General features: G+C 36.5%; 2 protein-coding genes across 7 annotated transcripts in view; one reads left to right on the top strand and one right to left on the bottom strand.

The window, feature by feature from the left end:
• The window catches only part of GNG10 (G protein subunit gamma 10), an 81,730-nt gene extending 59,175 nt beyond the window's left edge, over window positions 1-22,555 (top strand). The window contains exon 4 of the transcript XR_010119996.1: window positions 20,477-22,555. The gene's annotated coding sequence lies outside the window, so the exon portion shown is untranslated. The remainder of the gene's footprint in view (window positions 1-20,476) is intronic.
• Window positions 1-27,157, bottom strand: part of SHOC1 (shortage in chiasmata 1) — a 108,882-nt gene that overhangs the window by 34,303 nt on the left and 47,422 nt on the right. For all 6 annotated transcript variants that reach the window (XM_055271497.1, XM_055271502.1, XM_055271498.2 and 3 more), the window contains 6 exons: window positions 25,748-25,856; window positions 20,692-20,786; window positions 17,514-17,756; window positions 6,868-7,284; window positions 3,023-3,142; window positions 1,623-1,799 (listed from right to left, as the gene is read on the bottom strand). In XM_055271497.1, coding sequence (XP_055127472.1) covers window positions 1,623-1,799; window positions 3,023-3,142; window positions 6,868-7,284; window positions 17,514-17,756; window positions 20,692-20,786; window positions 25,748-25,856 — 1,161 coding nt within the window. The remainder of the gene's footprint in view (window positions 1-1,622; window positions 1,800-3,022; window positions 3,143-6,867; window positions 7,285-17,513; window positions 17,757-20,691; window positions 20,787-25,747; window positions 25,857-27,157) is intronic.

Genomic DNA, 27,157 nt, shown 5'->3' with positions numbered 1-27,157 from the left:
ATCTAGGTCTTTTTAAATATCTCCAACTTTGCAAACATAGAGAAAACAGTAATAAGAAGTTTCAGTGTCCTTTTCTGGTCATTCTAATGTCTTTGTTGATTCTGGGTTTGTTTTATTATTCTCATTATGGATTGTACTTTCCTGCCTCTTTGTATACTTCATGATCTTATTGGATGCCAGACATTGTGACTGTTACCTTGTTGGGTATTCTTGTATTCATATCAATCCTCCTGTACTTTATAATGGGATGCAGCTAAGTTCCTTGGAGACAGTTTGATCCTTGGGGTGTTGCTTTGTGATTTGTTAGGCAGGTTCAGAGCAGTGCTAAGGCTAGGGATAATTATCCCCCACTACTGAGGCAAGATTTTTCTGAGTACTCTCCTTAATCCTCTATGAATTACGAGTTTTCCTAGTCTAGCTGGTAGGAATAGCCATTATTCCTGCCCTGTGTGAATGCAGCATAGTAGTCCCTCTAGTCCTTTCAGATGGTTTGTTTCTCCAACTCCAGGTAGTCTTCTCACATATATTCTTTGTTTGTTTGTTTTTGTTTTGTTTTTGTTTTTGAGATGGAGTCTCACTCTGTCACCCAGGCTGGAATGCAGTGGTGTGATCTCAGCTCACTGCAACCTCTGCCTCCCAGGTTCAAGCGATTCTCCTGCCTCAGCCTCCCAAGTAGCCAGGATTACAGATGCCCGCCAATGCGCCAGGCTAATTATTGTATTCTTAGTAGAGATGGGGTTTCACATGTTGGCCAGGCTGGTCTCCAACTCCTGACCTCAGATGATCCGCCCGCCTCGGCCTCCCAAAGTGCTGGGATTACAAGCATGAGTCACTGTGCCTGGCCACCTCACATATATTCTTTGATCGATCATCTGCTGAATACTCGAGGGAGAGGCTCTGCACAATTCTATACTCTCTGTGCGAAGCTCTCTGCTCTCTAACATTCTATTTTGAACTCTTATCTGTCTTGGCCTCCCTGGACTCTTACCTCCTGTTTCCTCAACTTAAATTGTCTACCAGGCTCTGCCTCAGGTAACTCTCCCTCCACCATGGCCTGGCAATTCTTTCAAGGCAGTTAGCTAGGGTAATGGTAGGGCTCATTTCGCTCATTTCCTTTCTCTCAGAAACCACTGTTCTTCATTGCCTGATGTCCAAGGTCTTAAAAACTGGTTTAATGTATTTTGTCTTTGTCTTTTTTGTTGTTATTTCTGGTAGGAGGGTAAATCTAGTCCCTGTTACTCCATCTTGGCAGAAATAAAAAGTCTAGGATTGACTTTAATTAATCTAGTTTTTGACCTCCTTTTTTGGGAGGAGACTGAGTGGTTCATATGCTGACAATAATAAAGTTAATTTAGTTTCTGCAATAGGAATCTGTCAAGTAATATATGTCAATTAGGAGCTTCACTGAGAAGTAATGCCAGGTGATATTTCTTACCTTTTTCTCTACTTAGCTGATCCTCCAGTATTGCTTTGTTGATTCTGGGTTTGTATCATAAGCTGAATTACAGTCATGCCATCATCTATGACTAATTTCTGAATCTTCTATACCCAATTTTTACTAATTTGATACAATAATTTCTAAACATATCTTTTTAAATAACATGACTTTTATTTGCACTCACCTTGGTGAACAGCATCACTTACTACTTTTTCTTGTTCCTTTAAGAGAAACCTTGTTTGGTCAAAAATAACAGTGGCAAATTTCCAATTAGCAGTTGGGAGAATACAGAAGGATACAAGGTTTTTTAAGATAGGAGAAGCTGCTGCTTCGAGGAGGCAAAATGCTTGGCACTGGCTATCTGCAAAAATAAAAGCATTAATGGCAGTGTTTTAATAAAGATGGTATGCTCGTTTTGATAAACCAATTAAATGTTATTTCGTGGAAATCTGAACTTCTATCTGAATTATTTTCTGAGTTAAAAATAATGAGACTATAAAAGCTTATTTTAAGATATTTATTCTAAATAAACTAATAAAAACAAACACGGAATTATATAACTTTATGGCTATATTATTTATTTATTTATTCATTGAGACAGAGTCTTGCTCTGTCGCCAGGCTGGAGTGTAGTGGCACCATCTCGGCTCACTGCAACCTCCGCCTCCCGGATTCAAGCTATTCTCCTGCCTCAGCCTCCTGAGTAGCTGGGACTATAGGCACGCACCACTATGCCCAGCTAATTTTTGTATTTTTAGTAGCGACGCAGTTTCATCATATTGTCCAGGATGGTCTCGATGGCTTGACCTCATGATCCGCCCACCTCGGCCTCCCAAAGTGCTGGAATTACAGGCATGAGCCACTGCTCCTGGCCTATATTATTTATTAGAGAGGATTTATTCCATAATTAACTTGACATGGCAAATATAAAGAACTATATAAAGAGAACTGCATTTTTTTCTTTGCCATTCTCCACGGTTAGCATACAATCTTAAGCCAAACAATGAAAAATTTTTTCCAGTTATCACTAGAATAACATTATTTAAAGATTTGCATAATCATCTACAGACCAAAAGAATGAAAAGATACTTGAGAACCTGGGTCATATTTCCTTATTGATTTTAATAATGAATCTGATGTTCTTAAGCAGGCTGTTCTTTAGGAGTCAAAGAACACTCTTCTTTATAGCATAACAAAAAAATAAATATAGGAATCAACAGTAACTTATTTACATCACTCTGATAGCAGGTAAGAGAACAGAGGGAGCATGATTAGCAGTTCATTTTCCAGACTAGGCAGAAGAGTCCGAGGAGGTACAGTTGTTCTCAGATCGATATAGGGAAGCAGCAGTAGTTTAAATGAAAGAAGAAATAACACTGAGTAGCTTGGGTAGGGCAATGGGGAGAGGCAGGGGTAGTGAACAGGGCATTCCAGGTCGGGATATAACTTGAAAGTAGGAGTGGAATGAAGAAATACCTGAAACAAGTGAAGAAAATGACCTGGAAAATGAGGTATGTCCTAGCTATCTAGGAAAGGGCTTTGAAACTAAGCAAATCCGAATGCATTTTAAAAGCATATAACATACCTGATGCTTGAATTTCAATGACATTATCTGTTCCCCTTTCCTGATTTATTTCCTCCAGGGTTTTATTAATATGAACAATAGGACTTTCTTCTTGAAGTGTCAAAGAACATGCTTCTTTATCTTGAAATTCCAATAAAAAATATAAATTTGTGTTGTTCAAGAGAAACTTAATGTTGTTTTACCTTAATTTTTTTCTAAAATATGATCAGTAGTTAAATTTCTTCATTGAAACACATCAGTATTAAAGTGAACAACTATTCAGATCAACAGACTTAACACTGCTAGGTAGGAAGATGAATGGTAAAAATGGAAAAAACTTTGGTATCAGATCAGTACTTTGAGCTCAGTTCTGACTCAGTTTCCTCATATGTAAAATGTGGATAAATATATCTGCTTTAAACACCAAGTACAGTTTCTGACACAGAAGGTATGTACCGTTCTACTTAATTTCTCTGTGACTTTCCACATACCCTTTCTTCTACTACTTCCCTCACCTCTGCCCCAAACCTTCCCTATTTCCATCTTTTTTTAACCAGGCCAATTTTTTTTCTTTTCTTTTTTTTAAGACAGGGTCTCCCTCTGTCACCCAGGCTGGAATGCATTGGTATGATCAGGGTTCACTGCAGCCTTGACCTCTTGGGCTCAAGCCATCCTCCCACCTCAGCCTCCCAAGTAGCTGGGAGCACAGGCATGCACCACCATCCTGGGCTAATTTATTTTTTTAATTTATTATTATTATTATTTTGGTAGAGATAAGGTCTCCCTGTGTTGTCCAGGTTGGTCTCAAACTCCTGGGCTCAAGGGATCTGCCTACCCAAAGTGCTGGGATTACAGGCATGAGCTACCATGCCTGACCTGGGCCTAGTCTTACTGCTGCACCCTGCAGGTCTCAGGCATCTTCTATAAAAAGTCATATGTAACTGCCCACTCTACTTCCAGGCCAGCAAAGGGCTCCTCCTTTTGTTTCTTTAGCACTCTGTGAAGACCTCTTTACTGGTACTTGCCACATTGAATTGAAATGATCTATCTGCATATCTGACCTACTCTATTATACTGTGAGCTTCTCAAGGTCAGCAACAGCATCATATTTATCTCTAATATGTAATTTAGTGCCAGGCGCAAAGTATCTAATAAATGTTAGTTTTCTTTCTGTCCTAGGTATTACAGAGGATTTCTTCTTTCCTAAGTATTACAGAGGATTTACACACAGACACAGACACACATAAAAATCTAGTTATTCTAACCATATAGTAGTATTATCCATCAGTAATATGATCACAAAATAATTCCAGAAACACATTACCAAATTTACATACATGGTTAAAAATATAATGGACTATATTCTAAACTAGATTAACATGCTATTTTCAAGTAATACTTTCAATTAACCATAAATAATTAGAATAGATATGATCAAACAATATTAATTATTAAAATTTTTGAGGGGGTCTAAGAATTTATAGTATTTCTTGCCTCTGAATTAACTGTAAAATAAGACAAAAAGTAAAATATACACCAAAATATTAAGACAGGGTCTCCCTCTGTCACCCAGGCTGGAGTGCATTGGTATGATCTATTAAAGGCTACGCTGGGGAACAGAATTTAGTTTGAGAGTCAAATGAGCTTGCTAACTAAACACCAGAATTAGACAGAATTACCCACCCAGTCCTAGGGTATGCTGGACTGAGATAGGATACCCCATTGGGTCCAGGGAGGGTGGGGGAGGTCAGGGGAACTGCCCAGAAAAGAGCCATGACAGAAAAACCAAGGAGAATTCCTGTTCTTCCTGGGCAACCATTCCCACAGCTTATGTCCAATTTATTATTTTGACTTTACAATTCAGATCATTCTTTCCATCCCCTCTGGAGAGATGTATAAAAAGCCAAAGAGGCCAGGAACTTAACACTTAATTGAGGAAACATCAGGAGTACAGAAGCATTCCCTCATAACATTAATGGTTTTTTAATTGTTTAGTAAATGAATGGCTAATTTTTTAAATAAGAAAAGATAAAATAATACTTAAAGATTTCAGAATTTTGTGATCTTTTCTATTTTTATTCTTTTTTACATTTTCCTCCTTTCTTGCTGCTTTCCCTCACTTTCTGTTGATAATATACCCTATCATAAGCCATTATCACCACTATGGCAACCAGAAGATGTTAGTGTTAATTTTGGGGTGGATTCCTTTTTTGCACCAAATATAAATAGAATCAGAAAACATGAACAAATCTGAGAATAACAAATCTTTGAAAAATTCTTATTTTTGTGTCACATTTATAAAATAATTATTTATATTTTGCTTATTTTTATGCAGAAGCGATGCTTCAATTATGGTCCAAATATTGGTTAGAAATAGCTCAGTTACATACAGAATTGTCATCTGGTAAGGTAAGTTATAAGGTGGCCAAACTATTACATAAAAAGTAACTTTAAATTGAATATGTAGAAATAGGAAAGATCACAAAATTCTGAAATCTTTAAATATTATTCATGCATTTTTACCATGAAAAATGGTCTGATTGACACAGTAATATTACTTTTTTAAAAATGACAGCTCACCATAACCTCAAACTCCCGGGCTAAGGCATCTGCCCACCTCAGCCTCCTGAGTAGCTGAGATCACATGTGTGTGCCACCACACTCGGCTAATTTTAGAGATGGGGTCTCATTATGTTGCTCAGGCTGGTCTCAAACCCTTGGCCTCAAACAATCCTCCTGCCTTGGCCTTCCAAAGTTCTGGGATTAGAGGTGTGAGCCACCATGCCCAGCCCCAGTAATATTACTTTAAGCAGATTTATAAAAGGCTGTCACATCTTTTGGAAAAATAAATATAACCATCATGACATTAAGAACTGAAGATCTTGATCTTGTGTCTATTAATAGTATATGAGACAGTAAGACCTAACTGTCTCTAAGTCACATAAATATTTTTGTATTCTTTAACTGAAATGCAGTAATACTACCTACTTTGATTCCTCAACAATGTTTCTAAACAGATCAAATATGACAACAGATGTAAAAGTGCTTTATAAAGCATAAAGATACCTGTATTTATGATAATATTATTAACCTTATGAAGAAAGAAAGAATAGGATTTATCAAACAAACTGATCATTAGAAAATATTTCTGGTGTTTCTGAATGTAACAATATATAAATATTGAAAGTTTCCAATGTCCCTAGTCATTAGGTTGCATCAATGTGTACTGGATTTTAGGAATAAACAGCAGCCAATAAAAAAATAAATATTGTTGTATTTATTTCATCAGGGTAACCTATGTCAAAGTTATTCTGGAATGCCTATTTTATTTTCATGAGAAGTAAAATGATATGACACATTATATTACCTTTGATGTGGCTGTAAGCAGTGAATATAAGACAGTTACAACTCAAACAGAAACTGTTAGGTAATGTTAGAAAGAAACAATTAAGTAGACAGAGAAAGTTTTCTTTCAAGTACACATAAAAATATAATTTAAAATACTGAGACAGGACTGACAGCTAAAACAGAAAAAAGAATGGCAGAATTGACCAACAAAATTTAGAGATACTATGAATTTGTAAGGCCATGCTGTAGAAAGCAAGTTTTACAAATAGTGGCTTTTGTTATAAATTCAAATGCATTTTTAGACTTTTTGAAATATATGTATCTATATCTAAATCATGCCTATATATCCATATCTATCTGTATACAAGAAGTATCAAGAATCAATGACATTTTCCTTGACTACAAAAAATAACATAATTTTATCTAGAAGAACTTTATCTCCTTGCCTTCTATAATAAATTATGTACTTAGTCCTTGAGCCTATCATATCTATGGCAAAATATTATTAAATTACCTACCATGTTTTTCATCACTGTTTGTGACTTCAGTCTTTGAGGTACAAGTCTTATATTTATTTCGCAGCATAATAAAGTCGCTCAAAGGGTCCAAATCATTCTCTTGTTTTTTACCATGTTCAAAAGATGCTTTTTTAATTATTGAAGAGGAAGGTGATTTAATAGATGGTCCTGTACAGTCAAGTTCAAAGTGATCGTTATTTTCTTTCTTTTGGATTATTCTGTTTACTGATTCTTGGTCATTCTTTGGTTTTTCTTCTTTTGCTGCTCTTTTATCAGATAAATAGTCATCAGAAAAACATAGATCTGGTACTTCTTTTGCCAGAGATGGACTCTTTTGTGGAAGTGATAAATGAGCATTTGTAGATTTTTCATCAATAAGTGCAATAGGTGAAGAATGACTTTTATGTTCTAGACATGCTGAAAACAGAAAATAAAAAACACACAAGTAACTTCCACACTTAAATGAGTGTTCTATTAGGTATTTGAATAACTTTTAGTTGTGGTTTCTTATTAATGTAATTTGATCTTTATAAGTACTTTGTTTACTGCTTTGAAAATCAATTTTTGGTCTGAATAAAATAAATTTTTAAAAAGGATCAAAATTTTGCACCCTTTTTCTTACTATAGGAGCTAGTTTACCAAGCAAAGAAGACATTCCAGTAAAGCCCTTTTGCTGATAGGCTTATGAATCATACCCTTGGAGGTAACAGTTACTCCATGGGTCAAACACTTACCTACCAGGCAAGCCACAATGGAAAAAAATACTTGCAATACATAAAACTGACAAAGGACTGTATCCAAAATATATAAAGAACTCTTATAACTCTACATTTAAAAAGGAACCCAATTAAAAATTTGGCAAAAGACTTGAACAATAGTTCACATAAGATATGCATATTCTACAAAATAGATGAATCTTGAAAACCTGCTAAGTGAAAGAAGTGTCACGAAAGGCCACATATTGTATGATTCCATTTATATAAAATGTCCAGAAAAGGCAAATCTATAGAGAGAGAACAGTGTTTCCAGAGCTGAGTAAAATGGGGAGTGACCACTAATGGGTACAGGATTTCTTTTGGGGATGGTACAAGTTTTCTAAAATGGTTTGTGGTGATGATTGCACAACTCTGGGCTTATATTAAAAACCATGGAATGGTTCACTTTAAATGAGTCAATTGTATGGTATGTGAAATGTATCTTGATAAAGCTGTTACAGGAATACCTCAGAGATATTGTGGGTTCAGTTCTGGACCATCACAATAAAGTAAATATGTTAAGGTGAGTCACACAAATGTTTTGATTTCCCAGTACATATAAAAGTTATGTTTACGTTATACTGCAGTGTATTGTGTACAATAGCATTATGTCTAAACAAACAAGTACATACTTTAATTTTGAAATACTTTATTGCCAAAAAATGCTAATGATCATCTGAGCCTTTAGCAAGTCATAAACTTTTTGCTAAGGTGGGGGATGTCTTTTTTTTTTTTTTTTTTTTTTGAGACATGGTCTTCCTCTGTACCCCAGGCTGGAATGCAGTGCCACAATCATAGCTCACTGCATCCTCCAACTCCTGGGCCCAAGCAATCCTCCCACCAGCCTCCCAAGTAGCTGAGACTACAGGTGCATACCACCATGCCAGGCTTTTATTTTTATTTTTAGGAGAGACAAAGTTTTGCTATGTTGCCCAGGCTGATCTTGAACTCTTGGGCTCACATAATCCTCCCACACTGGACTTCCAAAGTGCTGGAATTACAGGTGTAAGCCACTGGACCCGACTAGGGGGTCTTGTCTCAATGTTGACAGCTGCTGACTGTCAGAGTAGTGGTTGCTAAAGGTTGGTGTGGCAGTGGAAATTTTTTGAACTAAGACAACAATGAAGTTTGCCACACTGACTGACTTTTCTTTTGACAAAAGATTTTTCTGTAGCATGTGCTGTTTGACAGCATTTACCCAGAGTAGAACTTCTTTCAAAATTGGAGTCAAGGCTGGGAGCGTGGCTCACGCCTGTAATCCCAGCACTTTGGGAAGGCCAAGGCAGGCGGATCACGAGGTCAAGAGATCAAGACCATCCTGGCCAACATGGTGAAACCCGTCTCTACTACAAATACAAAAGTTAGCTGGGCACGGTGGTACGTGCCTGTAGTCCCAGCTACTCAGGAGGCTGAGGCAGGAGAATCGCTTGAACCCTGGAGGCGGAGGGTGCAGTGAGCCAAGATCGTGCCGCTGCACTCCAGCTTGGTGACAGAGTGAGACTTGGTCTCAAAAAAAAAAAAAAAAAAAAAACCACTGGAGTCAATCTTCTCTGATGCTGATGCTGCCACCACTTTATCAACTATGTTTATGGAATATTTCAAATCCTTTGTTGTCATTACAACAATATTCACAGAATCTCCACCAGGGGTAGATTCTATCTCAAGAAACCATTTTCTTTGCCCATCCATAAGAAAAAACTCCTCATTTGTTCAAGTTTTGGCATGAGATTGCAGCAATTCAACCACACCTTCAGGCTCCACTTCTAATTCTAGTTTTCTTGCCACTTCTACCACATCTGTAGTTATGTACTTGCACCGCTAAAGTCTTGAACCCTTCAAAATCATCCATGAAGGTTCAAATCAACTTTTTCAATCTTGCTAATGTTGATATTTTGGCCTCCTCCCAAGAATAAGGAATGTTCTTAATGGCATCTAGAATGGTAAATCCTTTCCCAAAAGTATTTCAATTGACTTTGACTAGATCCATCAGAGGAATGACTATCTATGGCAGCTCTGGCCTTATGAAATGTATTTCTTAAATAATAACACTAGAAAGTAGAAATGACTCCTTGATCCATGGGCTGAAGAATGGATGTTGTGTTAGCAGACATGAAAACAAAATTAATCTTCTTGTATATCTCCATCAGAGCTCTTGAATGACCAGGTACACTGTCAATGAGCAGTAATATTTTGAAAGGAATCTTTTTTTCTGAGTAGTAGGTCTCAACAGTGGCCTTAAAATTTTGTAAGCCATGCTGTAAACAGATGTGCTATCATTCCGGCTTTGTTGTTCCATTTATAGAGCACAGAAAGTGTAGATTTATCATAATTCTTAGGGGCCTTAGGATTTTCAGAATGGTAAATGAACTTTGGCAAGGTACAGTCAACAGCTGCATTAGCCCCTAATAGGAGGGTCAGCCTGTCCTTTGAAGCTTTGAAGCCAGACATTGACTGCTCCCCTCTAGCTATAAAAGTCCTAGATAACACTTTCTTCAAATAGAATGCTGTTTCATCTACATTGAATATCTGTTGTTTAGTGTGGCCATCTTCAATAATCTTGGCCAGATCTTCAGGATAACTTGCTGCAGCTTCTACATTTACACTTGTTGCTTCACCTTGTACTTTTATGTTACGGAGATGACTTTTTTCCCTAAACTTCATGAACCAATCTCTGTTAGCTTCCAACTTCAGTAGCTCCTTACCTTTCTCAGCCTTCATAGAATCAAAGGGAGTTAGAGCTTTGCATTGTACTGGGCTTTGGCTTAAGGGAATATTGTGGCTGGTTTGATCTATCTACACCACTCAAATCCTCTCCATATTAGCAACAAGGCTATTTAACTTTCTTATCATTTGTGTATTCACTAAAGTAGCACTTTTAATTTCCTTCAGGAATTTTTCGTTTGCATTCACGACTTGGCAACTGGCCAAAAGCAAGAGACCTAGCTTTTGGCCTAGGTTGGCTCTCAGCATGCCTTTCTCACTTAATAATTTCTAGCCTTTGATTTAAAGTGAGAGTTGTGCAACTCTTCCTTTCACTTGAAGACTTACAGGCCACTGTAGGATTATTAATTGGCCTGATTTTAGTATTGTTGTGTCTCGACAGACAGAGTGGGCCAAGGAAAGGGAGAGAGATGAGGGAACAGCTGGTTAGTGGAGCAGTCAGAACACACACATTTATTAATTCAATTCACTTTTTTATATGGGCAGTCTCTGGCACCCCAAAACAATCACAAAATTAAAATCAAGGTAACTGATCACAGATAACTATAACAGATATAATAAGAAAAAAATCTTTACTATTGTGATAATTACAAAATGTGACAGAGACACAAAGTGAGCACATGTTCTTCAAATATCCATATAATGTATTAAATCTATAAAATTATGTAAAGTCTTTATTGTGATATATAACTAACTTGAGGTTAAAATAAAACATTCATTTTATATTTTTGATAGCTAATAAATTATGATAATTCTAAAGTTGGAAATGCTGTTGGAAAATGGCTGCGAAAGAATTGCTTGATGCAAGACTGCCACAAAACTTCCATTTGTAAAAAACACAATTATCTGTGAAGCACAATAAAGTGAAGTACAATAAAATGAGATGTGCCTGTATTTTTTGTTTAAATTATATACAAATGGCCAATGAACATGAATAAGATGCCCAACATCATTAGTCAGCAGGGAAATAGAATTAAAACCACAATGAAATAACCACAACACACTCATTAGAATGATTAAAATTTAAAACACTGCCAGTACCAAGTGTTAGCAAGGATATGGGATAATTGGATCTCTCACACATTGCTGGTGAAAATGTGCAATGGTGAAATTACTTTGGGTAGCAATTTAGTAGTTTCTTATAAAAGTAAACATACACATAAGACTCAGCAATTTGACTCCTAGATATTCACTCAAGAGAAATGATAATGTGTGGCCTCGCACGGTGGCTCACACCTGTAATCCCAGTACTTTGGGTGGACCAGATGGGAGGATCGCTTGAAGCCAAGAGATTGAGATCCCCATCGCTAATTAATTAAAAAAAAATAAAAAAATTTAAAGAGAGAAACAACATGTTTCCACAAAAACACTTGCACAAAAATATTTATAACTTTTATTCACAATAATAAAAAAGTGGGGGAAAAGCCCAGGGGAATTGATAAACAAACTGTGGTATATCCATACAATGAAAAATTTCTTAACAATAAACAGAAATGAACTAGTGATACACAACATCATGAATGAACCTCAGAAATGTTATGCTCAGTGGAAGAAGGCAAACACAAAAGAACTTATACTATTTCATTCCACAAGTGAAATTCTAGGATAGGGGAAACATATAATACATAGTGACAGAAAGTATACCAGTGGTTGTCAAGGACCAGGGGGGTAGGTTAGTGAGGAGGAGAGATGGGATGGCAGGAGAATGACCGCAAAGGGGCATAAAGAAACGTTTTTATGATAGAAATACTCTGTATCTTAATTGTAGTGGCAGTTTCACAGGCATATACTTGTCAAAATTCATCAAACTGTACAGTTAAAATAGGTGCAGTCTTCCTGGACTGGCAACGTTTGTGTATATTGTGATGTATCAATGACAAAAGAGTAGTGCATCCTGGGGACAAGGAAATCTTCACATTTGGAGCCCTCCTACATTCCATCATAAACATCTCTTTTTCTGGCTCATTCTAATATGCGTCCTTTCCCTTAATAAACCATAATTGTGAGTACAGTAAAAATAAAACAGGGGCAGTTTATTTTATGTAAATTATACTTCATAAAATTGATTTGGAAAAAAACAAATGCCTATAGGGCCAACTAAATAATGTAAATTAGTAAAATGTATGGCTATGGCTTAAATCACAATCTTTGTTTGTATAGATGAACTTTGTATTATTTTCTTCCAAAATGTAGTTTATAATTTTTTTTTTGCTTTTATTAGAGGTATTGGTATAAGAAACATTTTACTTTCCTCTTAACTATACCTAAATGTAAGACAAAAGTGTCAAATATCAAGTAACAACAGGCTTCAATTTGTAAGTCCTGGGAACTACGGTGAGCTGGAGAGTGCATGGTCTGTCTAATGTGGTAAGCTGTTAATGGCTCCAGCTAATCGTTGCCATATCGGAACCTGAGTCCAGTTTTTGGAATTTTAAAGATAAGTTCAAAATACAGATTATATATGTGAAATCTCCCAAATTTTAAATGTTGGTAACTGGCTGGGCACGGTGGCTCACGCCTATAATCCCAGCACTTTGGGACGCCAAGGCGGGCAGATCACCTGAGGTCAGGAGTTTGAGACCAGCTTGGCCAACATGGCGAAACCCCATCTCTACTAAAAATACAATAATTAGCCAGGCATGGTGGTGCATGGCTGTAGTTCCAGCTACTCAAGAGGCTGAGACAGGAGAATTGCATGAACCTGGGAGGTAGAGGTTGCAGTGAGCTGAGATCATGCCAGCCTGGGCAACAGAGCAAGACTCTGTCTCAAAAAAAAAAAAAAAAGTTGTTAACTAATTAAAACACCATATGAGTCAATAACATGTGGGCTGAATAGGATCCGAGTGCCACTTTTCAGATATTCTCTAGTGGTAATCTGGTATGTTTAGCAGGTGAATAGAAACTATTTATTATTTCAGTTTTCTCATTATTTTCCTTTATTATTCTCTCTTTAAGCACCCCTGCCCTGACGACTTGGCATGGGTTCCAGATATAGTTATTGCTACTTAAACTTCAGAATTATACTGCTATACATTTAATTATACTGTTAAACATTCATTTTTTTACAAATTAAAGTTTTGTGGCAACCTTGCATCAAGCAAGTGTATTGCTGTCATTTTCCAGCAGCATTTCCAACTTCAGAATTACCATAATTTATTGGATATCAAGAATATCAAATATGAATATGTTTTATTTTAATCTCAAATTAGTTACAAATCACAATAAAGACTTTAGTTTTACAGATTTAATACATTATATGGATATTTGAAGACCTCATAAAATCTTCTCCCTTTTCTTTGTCTACTAACCTGACCTAATCTTATTTAACATTCTTATTCCACCATGGGTACCATGTAGGCCTGAGATGGACTGGTGTGTATTTGCTTGATATAGTCTGTTTATCTGTTCTCTTTCCTAGCCATCCAAACATCTTTGTCTTCTGTCTTTCTAAAAAATTTATTTTACATTGCTTATTGTTCTTTTTATAAGGAATATTCAAGAAGTAAGAAAGCAGATTTTCTTAGGTTACCTTTGAACCTGGAATTTGTGTTACCACTGTGGTTATATTACTAGTGAGCCACAGGAGTACACTATAGAAATGAGTGGAAACAGAGACGGGGATATGATGACAGTTAATTGTCTATCATATATTTATCCCAAGGAGCATTTATACATCTGTTACATATTTTGGTATTTGCTATTTGTAGTTTTTTTGTGATTAAAAAAATAATTTGAACTTTTTATTTTAGATTTAGGAGTACATGGGCAGGTTTGTTACCTGGGTATATTGCATGATGCTGAGGTTTGGGCTATGACTGATCTCATCACCCAGGTACTGAGCATAGTACTCAATAGTTAGTTTTTCAACCCTTTCCCCCACTTCCCTCCTCTAGTAGCCCCCAGTTTCTATTGTTGCCATCTTTATGTCTATGAATACCCAATGTTTAGCTCCTACTAGAACATGCAGTATTTGGTTTTCCATTCCTGAGTTAATTCACTTAAGATCATGGCCTCCAGCTGCATCCAAGTCACTGCAAAGGACATGATTTCATTCTTTTTTATGGTTGTGTACTATTCCATGGTGTGTATGTACCACAATTTTTTTTTTAATACTTTAAGTTCTGGGATACATGTGCAGAACGTGTAGGTTTGTTACATAGGTATATACATGTTATGGTGGTTTGCTGCACCCATCAACCCTTCATCTACATTAGGTATTTCTCCTAATGCTATCCCTCCCCTAGCCCCCAACCCCACAACAGGCCCCGGTGTGTGATGTTCCCCTCCCTGTGTCCATGTGTTCTCATTGTTCAACTCTCACTTTTGAGTGAGAATATGTGATGTTTGATTTTCTGTTCCTGTGTTAGTTTGCTGAGAATGATGGTTTCCGGCTTCATCCATGTCTCTGCAAAGGACATAAAACTCATCCTTTTTTATGGCTGCATAGTATTCCATGGTGTAAATGTACCACATTTTCTTTATCCAGTCTATCATTGATGGGCATTTGGGTTGGTTCCAAGTCTTTGCTATTGTGAATAGTGCCGCAATAAACATATGTGTGCATGTGTCTTTATAGCAGAATGATTTATAATCCTTGCTGGGTCAAATGGTATTTCTGGTTCTAGATCCTTGAGGAATTGCCACACTGTCTTCCACAACAGTTGAACTAGTTTACACTCCTACCAACAGTGTAAAAGCATTTCTATTTTTCCACATCCTCTGCAGCATCTGTTGTTTCCTGACGTTTTAATGATCGCCATTCTAACTGGCGTGAGATGGTATCTCATTGGTACCACATTTTCTTTATCCAATCCACGTTAATGGCCACCTAGGTTGATTTCTTGTCTTTGCTATTGTGAATAGTGCTGTGATGAACATATTAGTGCATGTATGAGATAAAAGACCTCTACAAGGAGAACTACAAAACACTGCTGAAAGAAATCATAGATGACACAAATAAAAGGAAAAACATTATATCCTCATGGATTGGAAGAATCAATATAGTTAAAATGACCATACTGCCCAAAGCAATGTACAGATTCAACACTATTCCTATCAAACTATCAACATCATTTTCCACAGACCTAGGAAAAACTATTCTAAAGTTCATATAAAACCAAAAAAGAACCTGAGTAGCCAAAGCAATCCTAAGCAAAAAGAATAAAGCCAGAGGCATCACATTACCTGATTCCAACTATACTATAGGGCTAGGGTAACCAAAATGCCAAGGTACTGGTACAAAAACAGATACAAGGACTAATGGGACAGAAGAGAGAACCTAGAAATAAAGTCGCACACCTACAGCCATCAGATCTTCAACAAAGCCAGCAAAAACAAGCAAGGGGGAAAGAACTCCCTATTCAATAAATGGTTCTGGGATAGCTGGCTAGCCATACACAGAAGAATAAAACTGGATCCCTACCTTTCACCATATATAAAAATTAACTCAAGATGGATTAAATATTTACATGTGAGACCTTAAACTATAAGAATCATAGAGGAAAACCTAGGAAACACCATTCTGGACATCAGCCTTGGGAAAGAATTTATGACTAAGTCCTCAAAAGCAATTGCAACAAAAACAAAAATTACCAAGTGGGACCTAATGAAACTAAAGAGCTTCTGTACAGCAAAAGAAACTATCAACAGAGTAAACAGACAGTCTACAGAATGGGAGAAAATAATCACAAACTATGCATCCCACTAAGATCTAATATCCAGAATCTACAAGGAATTTAAACAATTGAACAAGCAAAAAACAACCCCATTAAAAAATGGGCAAAAGACATGAACAGACACTTCTCAAAAGAAGACTTACAAGACCTACAACATATGAAAAAAGTGCTCAGCATCACCAATCATCAGAGAAATGCAAATCAAAGCTACAATGAGGTACCATTTCATACCATTCAGAATGGCTACTATTAAAAAGTCAAAAAACAATAGAGGCTGGTAAGGCTGTGGAGAAACGAGAATACTTACACACTCTGGGTGGGGGATGTAAATTAGCTCAGCCACTGTGGAAACAGTTTGGAGATTTATCAAAGAACTTAAAACAGAACTACGTTTGACCCAGCAATCCCATTACTGGGTATATGTTAAAAAAAATTGTTCTGTCTTCTGTGTTTGAAATACTCCTTGCTGATAACAATTCTTATTCAGATTCCTTATCTCCTTAGGCCAATCTCCCAACATAGATAGTACTTTCTAAAATTTGTTTCTAACTATGTTCATTATCCTATAATAAACTATAAACTTTCCCAAATCTGGCTGGGCACGGTGGCTCATGCCTGTAATCCCAGCATTTTGGGAGGCTGAGGCGGGCAGATCGCTTGAGGTCAGGAGTTCAAGACCAGCCTGGCCAACATGGTGAAACCCCATCTCTACTAAAAATACAAAAATTAGCCAGGCATGGTGGCAGGCACCTGTAATCCCAGCTACCTGGGAGGCTGAGGCAGGAGAATCACTTGAACCCGGGAGGTGGAGGTTGCAGTGGGTCGAGATCATGCCACTGTGCTCCAGCCTGGGCAACAGAGTGAGACTATGTCTCAAAATAAACAAACAAACAAACAAAACAAACCCCACACACACACAAAATATATAATTCATGCTAAATATGTTTAATTTACTATTAATATAATGCCCGTATATAGCAACCCAAATAGCTCAAGACATAGATACTCAAAAGACATTTTTGCCTTCTTAAGTTGTACAGTAAAAAATGAATTAGTAAACTTTTAAGTAAAAAGGAAAATCCTCTATTGTTAAAGAGTGATATTATTGAATGCTAATGTTCAGCTGTTAGGTCAAAATACAGTTACTGCAAAATGCTGGTTTGCATCTAGGCCGATGTGAACAGAAACTGCTAGCAATTTAATCATTTATAAAAGGAAACAAAGTCACTTTAAATGAAAATGGCTAGAAATTTAAAAACTGAGACTATAGAATTCTAGGACATAACAAGATTTGAGGGTTAACTAGTCCAACTTCATCATTTTTTCAAGAAAATGGGACCTAGAGAAATCCAAAGCCATAAATTCTGGCAGAGCCAGGGCCTATATGGAATGCTAGAACCTAGTGATTTTCCCAATTACCTAGAGGAATCCAGAATCTAACATTTTCACATTCTGAAAATGTTTACATAACTAATATTTACTATTATGTACTTACATTCTAATTGAAGCACTTTCGTAGGCAAAAATATCTCAATTTTAGTGTCATTAGAAGACAAATTATCATGACATAAATATGTATTCAGATGTTCCAATGTTTCCATCATTTTCAGATTTAGTCCTGCTTGTTTCCACCACTCTGCCTTTTCTGGATTAATCACAAGGCTTTCTTCTTTAACAGAAAATATCTTTTTCAAATCTGTAACTGAATATTGGCAGTGGGGCTCTTGAAGTCTTGGCACTTACAAAAAAAATTAAAAACCAATAGTTAGAAACAGTCTACCAAGCAAAAGAAACAAAACACAATAAACAGAACCACACTGGAATTTCTTTATGAAATGCATTTTTATGCATTAGAAAAAAAGTGAAACGAAGTTATAGCTGATATTTTTGTCTCAAGATGCTAATATTTGTAAAAGTTCAAGCTATTATAGCAGTAGAAGTCACATAAAGGATTTATTTCACTCTTTGAAAATATCAAAAAGTTAAAATTATTCTAATATTTAGTAGAAGGAAATCTTATTTTGTTTGACCATTTTCAATTATTAAATTAATGTTTGATTAACATTTTGAAGTAATATAAGCTTTATTAAATTAGAAATTCTAACTCATTATAATAAGCCTAAACAAAAAGATATATTTGTTCAGATTTTATGATGACTATATCATCTTAGATATTGTGGTACAGAGCTTACTGCCTCATTACTTTCTAGCCTAAACGGGAGAAATCATAACATATGGAGGAACTGAAGTAGCACAACTACCTAATATTATTACCTGCATTATAAACATCAACTTGAAATTAGGATTATAAATTTTGAAACTCTAATTTTGGAATGGCGCTTTTATAATGACAATAATATTAAGAAGAAATTAAAACTTAAAAATACTAATATTAATAATAGTAATTACAAGTTACTAAAAAACATCTGGCACTGTGCTAAGTGCTTTCTTTACATGCATTATTCTTAATTAATCCCTAAATAATTCTATAAGATAGGTATAATTTTTAATAGTTTTATTAAAGTATAACTGACATGCAATAAACTACACATATTTAGAGTGAAAGGTCTCATAAGTTTTGACATATTTATACATTCATGAATCCATTACCACAGTCAAGGTAATGAACATATCCATTCCCTCCAAAGTTTTGTATCCCTCCCGCCTCTTTATACCTCCCTTCTAATCTTCCTCATCCCCCAACCCCTGTCCCACTGTTCTGCTTCCTGACACTATAAACTACATTTTCTAAAATTTTATATAAATAGAATTATACCATATGAATTTTTTGTGGATTCTGTCATTCTGCATAATTATTTTGAGATCAGCTGTGTTGTGTATATCAACAGTCCATTCCTTTTTTTCAGATAGAAATAATTGTAGATTCACATGCAGTTGCAAGAAATAATACAAGACATCTTGTTCCCCCCTTTTTTTTGCTTTAAAAGTATATTATACTATGTAACTGATAGTTTCAATACATGATCTGATTTTGATGTCTAATGTTTCTGCTGTATCTCACTGATGGTGCCAATATATTTTGTGATTTTTGTCTATCAGCATGTGTTTCTTTCAACATTGTGGAAGGTCTTTGAAGCATGAGTTGAAGTACATTCTTCCAGAAAAAAAATTATTTTCCTCTAGAAAGGATTTACTTTTGTTTCTCTATGTGTTTGGGAGGCACTGTCAACCTGGGACCACTTTAAATTAAATCATCACTATTTTTAAAAGTATATAGGTGGTTTGAATTCAGACTGCAACCAGGCATGATGGCTGCCTTCTGGTTAGAAGTACTTAAGAGAAATTTTTTTTCTTTTCCTCTCTTCCAGCTCCAAGGTAGAAATATGCAAATTTATTCGGAGTTCCCTTCTATATATGGTGGTTTATTTTTGTATGCTCTTATTTTGATGGTAGTTTGTTGAATTCCCAGTTTTATGTAGGGGTCCCCTATCAGACCCTCCACATAGGATATTTCTTGACTCTGTCAACTTCAAAACAGAAAAGTTCAAAGTCTCCAAGGTTTAATAGAAAGCTTGGAGTGAAAGCCAGCTTTGGTGCTTACGTGCTTCCCAGGATTCCTGTTTTCACTTTGTTTTTGGCAACTCAGTGATTCATTTAAAAAAATTTTAAAATAATACCTTATCCAAAGTTCCATTTCCGTGATGGAATAGTTCAGACACAGACAAGAGTTTAACTTACTCAGATAAATTTTGAATATACATGTGAAATGTATATTCACCTCAAAATTATTTTGTTAAACTATAAACAAGTTTTGCTAAAATTTTATTTATTTATTTTTGAGATGGAGTCTCACCATGTTGCTCAGGCTGGAGTGCAGTGGTGATCTCAGCTCCTGCAACTTCCACCTCCCTGGTTCAAGCGATTCTCCTGCCTCAGCCTCCAGAGTAGCTGGGACTACAGGCGTGCACCACCATGCTCAGCTAATTTTTGTATTTTTAGTAGAGAGGGGATTTCAACATTTTGGCCAGACTGGTCTCGAACTCCTGGCCTCAAGTGATCCATCCGGGTCGGCCTCCCAAAGTGCTGGGATTACAAGTGTGAGCCATGGTGCCCAGCCATTTTTTTTGTTTTGTTTGTTTGTTCGTTTGTTTGAGACAGACACTTGCTCCGTCGCGTAGGCTGGAGTGCAAAGGCGCCATGTCGGCTCACTGCAACCTCCACCTCCCAGGTTCCAGTGATTCTTGGGTCTCAGCCTCCCCAGTAGCTGGGGCTAAAGGTGCGCTCCGACACTCCCGGCTAATTTCCGGCCGTTGTTAAAATGTTTTTAAATGTCCTTTTTGGAAAGCTTGGGCAACTAAAACTTTTAACATTAGATGTGATTTTTTTTATTTTTTTTTACAAACAACTCACAACCTTGGAAATACAGATTACGTGTATGGGACTGTTTTATGTACTACTTGTATTTCATTTCTTTTCTTTTCCTTCTCCCATGTATAGGAATTACCCAGAAAATCAGCAAGATCCGGATCTTGTCATATACTTCTGCACCTAGCATAATGAACCTTATGGAAGATATCTTGGTATTTTAGCTTCAGGCGAAGTTATATATTGTGTTAAGAAATGGTCAAAGAAAAAGGATATCCCACATTTCTACTGGTTGTACCTTTTTACCTATACTTTCTATTTATCACTTAAAAGCAATTAATCTTTACCTGTAAGCAAAAATGGGTTCAAAGGGCTTCTACATCTTTCTAATTGCCACATCATGTAGTATTTATTAGCTGATTCTTCAGCAGTAAGCAAATTACTGAAAAAAAAAGAGTTAAAGTTTAATACATTAATAATATTGAGTCTTTTGTATAATAAAATTTTATTCTTTTATTTTATTTTTTTGAGACAGAGTCTCGCTCTGTCACCCAGGCTGGAGTACAGTGGCACTATCTTGGCTCACTGCAACCTCCACTCCAGATTCAAGTGATTTTCCTGTCTCAGCCTCCCGAGCAGCTGGGACCACAGGCGTCTGCCACCACGCCTGACTAATTTTTGTATTTTTAGTAGAGGCAGGGTTTCACCACGTGGGCCAGGCTGGTCTCCAGCTCCTGACCTCAAGTGATCTGCCCACCTCGGCCTCCCAAAGTGCTGGGATTACAGGTGTGAGCCACCGTGCCTGGCCCAAAATGCTATTTTTAAAAAGTATTTTTAAAGTACTTTTACACTCAAAATCAAGTGAAAAATTAACTTTATAAATGTGTAAACTGCAGTCGAGTTCTACAGACCAAACACAGTACTCACTTCCTCCATCCTTGGGAAAGTTTGGTAATTTGTAAACTCAATTGTTCCTACTTGACTAAAAATTAGTCCCACCTCTACCTCCCTCAATGGAACCTGGAGCCAGAGAGGGCTGACTTGGGAGAGTTTTAGCACTTCCCTCCATAAACTATGCTAGCGTCAACCTTATACACCACCAAAAATAAAAATACAATCTAAGTAAAATTACCATGCTTACCATGCAAATAGCAACCTCAACAAAAATTTTTATAAAATTGCTGTCCCCAAGTCCATTCCATATAGAAATTCTGGATCCTCTACCGGCTGAGGATCGGAACTATGAAAAAGTCCTTCTCTGGAGATGGCAGAGTCCTAAAGTTTAGTTCAAGACCTTCAATCTTGGTGGGTTTGTGAGTGAGTGATGTGTGTCTGTGTATGTGTGTTTAGGGGTACTGGGGGGAGAAGGGAGAAAATATGCATGACAATCAGTGTAAATTACAGCTCATCTGTAGCTATGATGCTACTAGCTTTGGTAGGGGAAAGACTATTAATTCATAAACCCCTTAATCTGTGTCCCAAGCTTCCTGCTACCCTGAGTGAGAACTGACTGTATTCTGTTTCTCTGTTCATATGGAACATATATGAGCATGCTAATTATAAGTATTGCCAGTTAAATTGACAGTCTAGGGCAGTGGAAAGCTAGGTTTTATGTCTAAGGCATCCAGTTTACTCACATAATCCAAAAATCTGGTCATGTGGTAGAAAATTTGAGAATCTAGACAATTCCTGAATCTTACCAAGGTTTCTTTGACAACACCTCAGATTGTAAGCAACTATTTTAAAGTGAAAGGAAGGGGTTATATTTAGCAAGCCATGTCCAATATAGACACACATTTTCACTCTTAATGGAGCTTTCTGAAGGCATGTCTGAATCTGATACATTGTTCATAAAAATATATTCACAAGTCAGCAGTCAGTTAGTAGGTTAATAAAATCTTACACCATACAGACTTTTCTTTTTTAGTCCATAAAATCTAGCATAGAATCTTATATGTGGTAGGCACTAAAAATATTGTTAACTGGGTATTATTTTCAGCCAAAATGTTGTGCTCTGAAATAAAAATAATTGGGACCATAAAAATAAGTTAAAGCTACAATAACATTCTTTATTATTTTTCCTTCTTTTTTAAAAAAAATTTTAACACCTTTTCTCCTTGTTTTTAGTTTTACAGTTGAGATATACAGTAGTTCCCCCTTATCCATGAGTTCACTATACTTGGTTTCATTTATCTGTGGTCATCTGCAGTCCAAACTATTAAATAGAATATTCTATAAACAATTCATAAGTTTTAAATTGCACTGTTGCGAGCAGTGTGATGAAATTTCACGCCATCCTACACCATCTCGCCCAGGATGTGAATCATCCCTTTGCCCAGCATATCCACACTATATATACTCACCACCTGCCCATTAGTCACTTAGTAGCATTCTCAGTTATCAAATCGGCTGTTGCAGAATCACAGTGCTTGTGTTCAAGTAACACTTTCTGTATTTAATAATGACTCCAAAGCACAAGAGTAATGAGGATGGTATTTGTTATGGTTGTTCTATTTTACTATTTTACTATAGTTATTGCTGATAATGTCTTACTATGGCTAATTTATAAATTAAACTTTATCATAGGTATGAATATATGAGAAAAAACGGTATATATAGGGTTCAATAACATTCACAGTTTCAGGCATCCATTTAAGGTCTTGGAATTTATTCTCCCGGTATAAAGGGGGACTACTGTAAACTCATTTTTAAAATATGGATTTTTAAGCTTTCACAGTCACCAAACAAATGGAAGTGATTTATCTCTTGCTGGTAAATGTAGTAGTGAGGGGACAACTTCTTTCAGTTGTTTCAAATGGCTCTAAAACCATTAGCTAATTTGAAAGCCTTTTTTTCTAACTTTGCCAAATCATAAGTCATTAGTTAAGATTTGTTTCATAAATTCTTTTTTTTTTTTTTTTTTTTTGAGACGGAGTCTTTCTCTGTCCCCCGGGCTGGAGTGCAGTGGCGCGATCTCGGCTCACCACAACCTCCACCTCCTGGGTTCACGCCATTCTCCTGCCTCAGCCTCCCGAGTAGCTGGGACCACAGGCGCCCGCCAACACGCCCGGCTAATTTTTTGTATTTTTTAGTAGAGACGGGGTTTCACTGTGTTAGCCAGCATGGTCTCGATCTCCTGACCTCGTGATCCACCCGCCTCGGCCTCCCAAAGTGCTGGGATTACAGGCTTGAGCCACCGCGCCCGGCCCATAAATTCTTATTAGATATTTGAGTTATAACAATAGACATATAACTTGTGATTAAAAAGAGCTTATTATGGTTTAAATACTTTTAAAATCAAACTGAAATTAAAGATCATACTAATTTCTGCTAGTTTCTGTTTCTAAAAATGCCAGTCTGCCATAACAGATGGATTAGGGTGTATGGACTAAATAAAAGAGTAAAAGGGCACTAACAAAAACAGTATATGTCCTGCAAATAAAGATCTTGTACCTTAGCAAGAGAATTAAAAGTATTTAAACAAAGTATATGTAGTTTCCATACTTGTCCTATGCTCTTTTTAGGGCTCATATCTGATATGGACAATTCTTAGTTCATGATAGAACTCTGTATAGCACAAATTTACTCAAGAAATGTAAATAATTCTTAGCCAGAAGATAAAGATATATTTAGGGCCCTCTGTCTTATGCTTTGACACTTTCCTGAGACCATTAATAGAAGCCTAAGCAGCCAGTGATGAATTATAGAGCCTTGACTCCAGCTGGTCCCAGTAATCCAAATAGCACTCTCCTCTGGCAGATCAGCTAATTATAACAAGAACTCAAACCTAATACACACAGTTCCCACAGTTTCCAGTCCTGGAATAATTCATTAGAGACTTTTAGACTTTACTGTCATTTTCCTGAAAATATGTTATTTTAGGACACATTAAGTTCTAGGTTTACAGTAGACTAATTGTACTGGTTATGTTCCCAATTTTGTAACTGGCGTAAGAAGCAGAGGAATGGAGTGGCTTTATTTCAGGATAGCAGACTAATCAATCTTAGAAAACATTAAGTTACATGTATGCTGCATGGTTTAAGACAGCAGTGAAAGCTATCTCAGACTCTGTCAAAGGGCAAGGATGCTGGGCTATTAAGCTATGCAGTTTTGGCTCAAACTAGAATATAATGACCTAGCCCTGCAATATCAATTCTACAATTTCAGACTATTCTGTGCAACAACGATGGGGTATTGAACAAGTTTATGAATCAAGCCTTGGTTCTGTATGTCTGGTCCACCCAATACTGAGACCACACTGACAAGAGGTGAACAAGGTCAGTGGATGTCCTCTGTTAGAGATAAGACATGATCCCTTGCACTCTCAGTGGGAATAAACTGATAGCCAAATCTATTGATCAACGATTGTCCACACTGCTCTGTGATCTTTGGCTATTTCTGGCCACAGACCTATGACAAATCTTTTAGTAGACCTCTTAACAACCTTATGAGGTAGATACTATTATTAGCCCAGTATTGTAGATTAAAAAAACCTGAGGCACAGAACAATTAAGGTTGCAGTTAGAAAGTGATAGAGCCAGGCAATGTGGCTCTAGTTCAGAGCTTCTAACCACTTATTATGGGCTGAATTGTGTCCCCACAGAATTCTTATTTGAAGTCCTAATTCTCAGTACCTCAGAATGTGACTGTATTTGGAGACAAGGTCTTTAAAGAGGTAATTAAGTGAAACAGAGCCATTAATACAACATGACTGGTGTCCTTATAAGAACAGGAGATTGGGGTATAGACAATGTTAGAGGAAAGAATGTATGAAGGCAAAGGGACATCTATAAGCCAAGGAGGGAGGTCTTAGAAAGAAACCAACCCGGCTGACACTTTGTTCTTTCACTTCTCACCTCCAGAACTGTGAAGGAATAAATTTCTATTGTTTAAGTCATCTAATCTGTGGTATTTGTTAGGGCAGCCCTAGCAAACAAATACACCACTACATTACCTTTCATGGCAGTGACTGCCAGTAGAGACAGTGCCATTAGCAAGTGTCCAGTGGCAATGTCCTAAGCATACTATTCCAATGCCAGGATCTTAAAAGTTTTTTAAGTTATTTATTTTTAATGATAATATATTCACATTAAAAATACTGAAATGTATAAAAGCCATACTGTGAAAAATCTCCCACCCACATTGCTAGGTTACCTATTTCTTTTCTGGATACAACCAATATTACTTGTTTCTTGTGTGCCCTTCTAAAGATACTCTTTGCATATAAAACCAAATATATACATATATTTATATATTCCTTTTAGTTACTTATTACAGACACTGTACTAGCTCTTAAATTTTTTTCATAGAAGTATCTTGGAAATTGCTTTCATATGGAGAGATTTAAATAAAGACTGCTTGTTCTGAATTGCAACTTGGGTTCTAGATATAATCTTTACTTACATTTTACAAACCGGAGATAATGGAAATGTCTGAAGTTCTGTACATAATGAATTCACTGAAGAATGTTGGCATGTTAGGAACAGAGGAGTTAGTGGCATTTCTAACTCTCCTGGAATACATGAAAATTAAAGTTATGTAAACATTGAATAATATTAAGTAGGCCAGGCATGGTGGCTCACACCTGTAATTCTAACAGTTTGGGAGGCTGAGGTGAAAGGATCACTTGAGTCCAGGAGTCTAAGACCTAGGCAACATGGCAAGATCAGTCTCTACAAAAAGTACAAAATTAGCCAGCAGTGATGGCACATGCTTATAGTCCTAGCTACCTGGGAAGCTGAGCTGGAACGATTGCTTGAGCCCAGGAATTTGAGATTGCAATGAGCTGTGATTGTGTCACTGTACTCCAACCTGGGCAACAGAGCAAGCCTTTGTCTCTAAAAAAATAAATAAATAAAAATTAAGTATAATTTAGAACATTTTGTAAGCAACTATTATGTTTGGTCATTCTGTTAAAACAAAAATATTTCAATAAAAAGAAATTTGAGTTGAGATATAAAATGTCTTAAATGTCTATCTATATAAGGAATTACATATATATAACATTGTGTCTCAATTACAACCGTGGTGATTTTTTTTTTTTTTTTTTGAGATGGAGTCTCGCTCTGTCGCCCAGGCTGGAGTGCAGTGGCGCGATCTCAGCTCACTGCAAGCTCCGCCTCCCGGGTTCATGCCATTCTCCTGCCTCAGCCTCCCAAGTAGCTGGGACTACAGGCAGCCACCACCATGCCCGGCTAATTTTTTGTATTTTTTAGTAGAGACAGGGTTTCACCGTGTTAGCTAGGATGGTCTCGATCTCCTGACCTCGTGATTCGCCCGCCTCGGCCTCCCAAAGTGCTGGGATTACAGGTGTGAGCCACCTAACCGTGGTGATTTTTAAAAAATACATTGATAGCTAAACTTTATTGAGTTTAGTGTGTTTAACATAAATTCCAAGAGCTTTATATGTATTAAGGCTTTTGATTCTGACAGCTTGTGTTGTCAGTACTTAGGCAATAGAATTATTTTTATTTCCAAAGAAAGAAAAAAATTATTATTTTTATTTCCATACTAATTATTAGTGATGTTAAACAAACTGTATTATAAAGAGTAATTATTCACCTGAATGACTCTGGACTCTAGATGGCCTAGCACAGAATTATATATTTATAGGGCAGGCTTGAAAAAGTGATTCTCATGTATTGCTAACTACTAAGTGTGGTTTTATCACTTTCATAAATAAAGCAGTAAACTTTCAAATAGATAATCCAGAAGATCCAATTATAAATGTAATTAAGTATCAGGGCCATCAATATAGTTAAGCAACACAATTTGGCATTGTACTGGAACAAAAGATGATTCTAAGATTCAAAA

The sequence above is a fragment of the Symphalangus syndactylus genome, chromosome 3, assembly GCF_028878055.3.
Source record: "Symphalangus syndactylus isolate Jambi chromosome 3, NHGRI_mSymSyn1-v2.1_pri, whole genome shotgun sequence".
Classification (NCBI taxonomy): domain Eukaryota; kingdom Metazoa; phylum Chordata; class Mammalia; order Primates; family Hylobatidae; genus Symphalangus; species Symphalangus syndactylus.
This window is presented reverse-complemented; position numbering and strand designations above follow the sequence as displayed.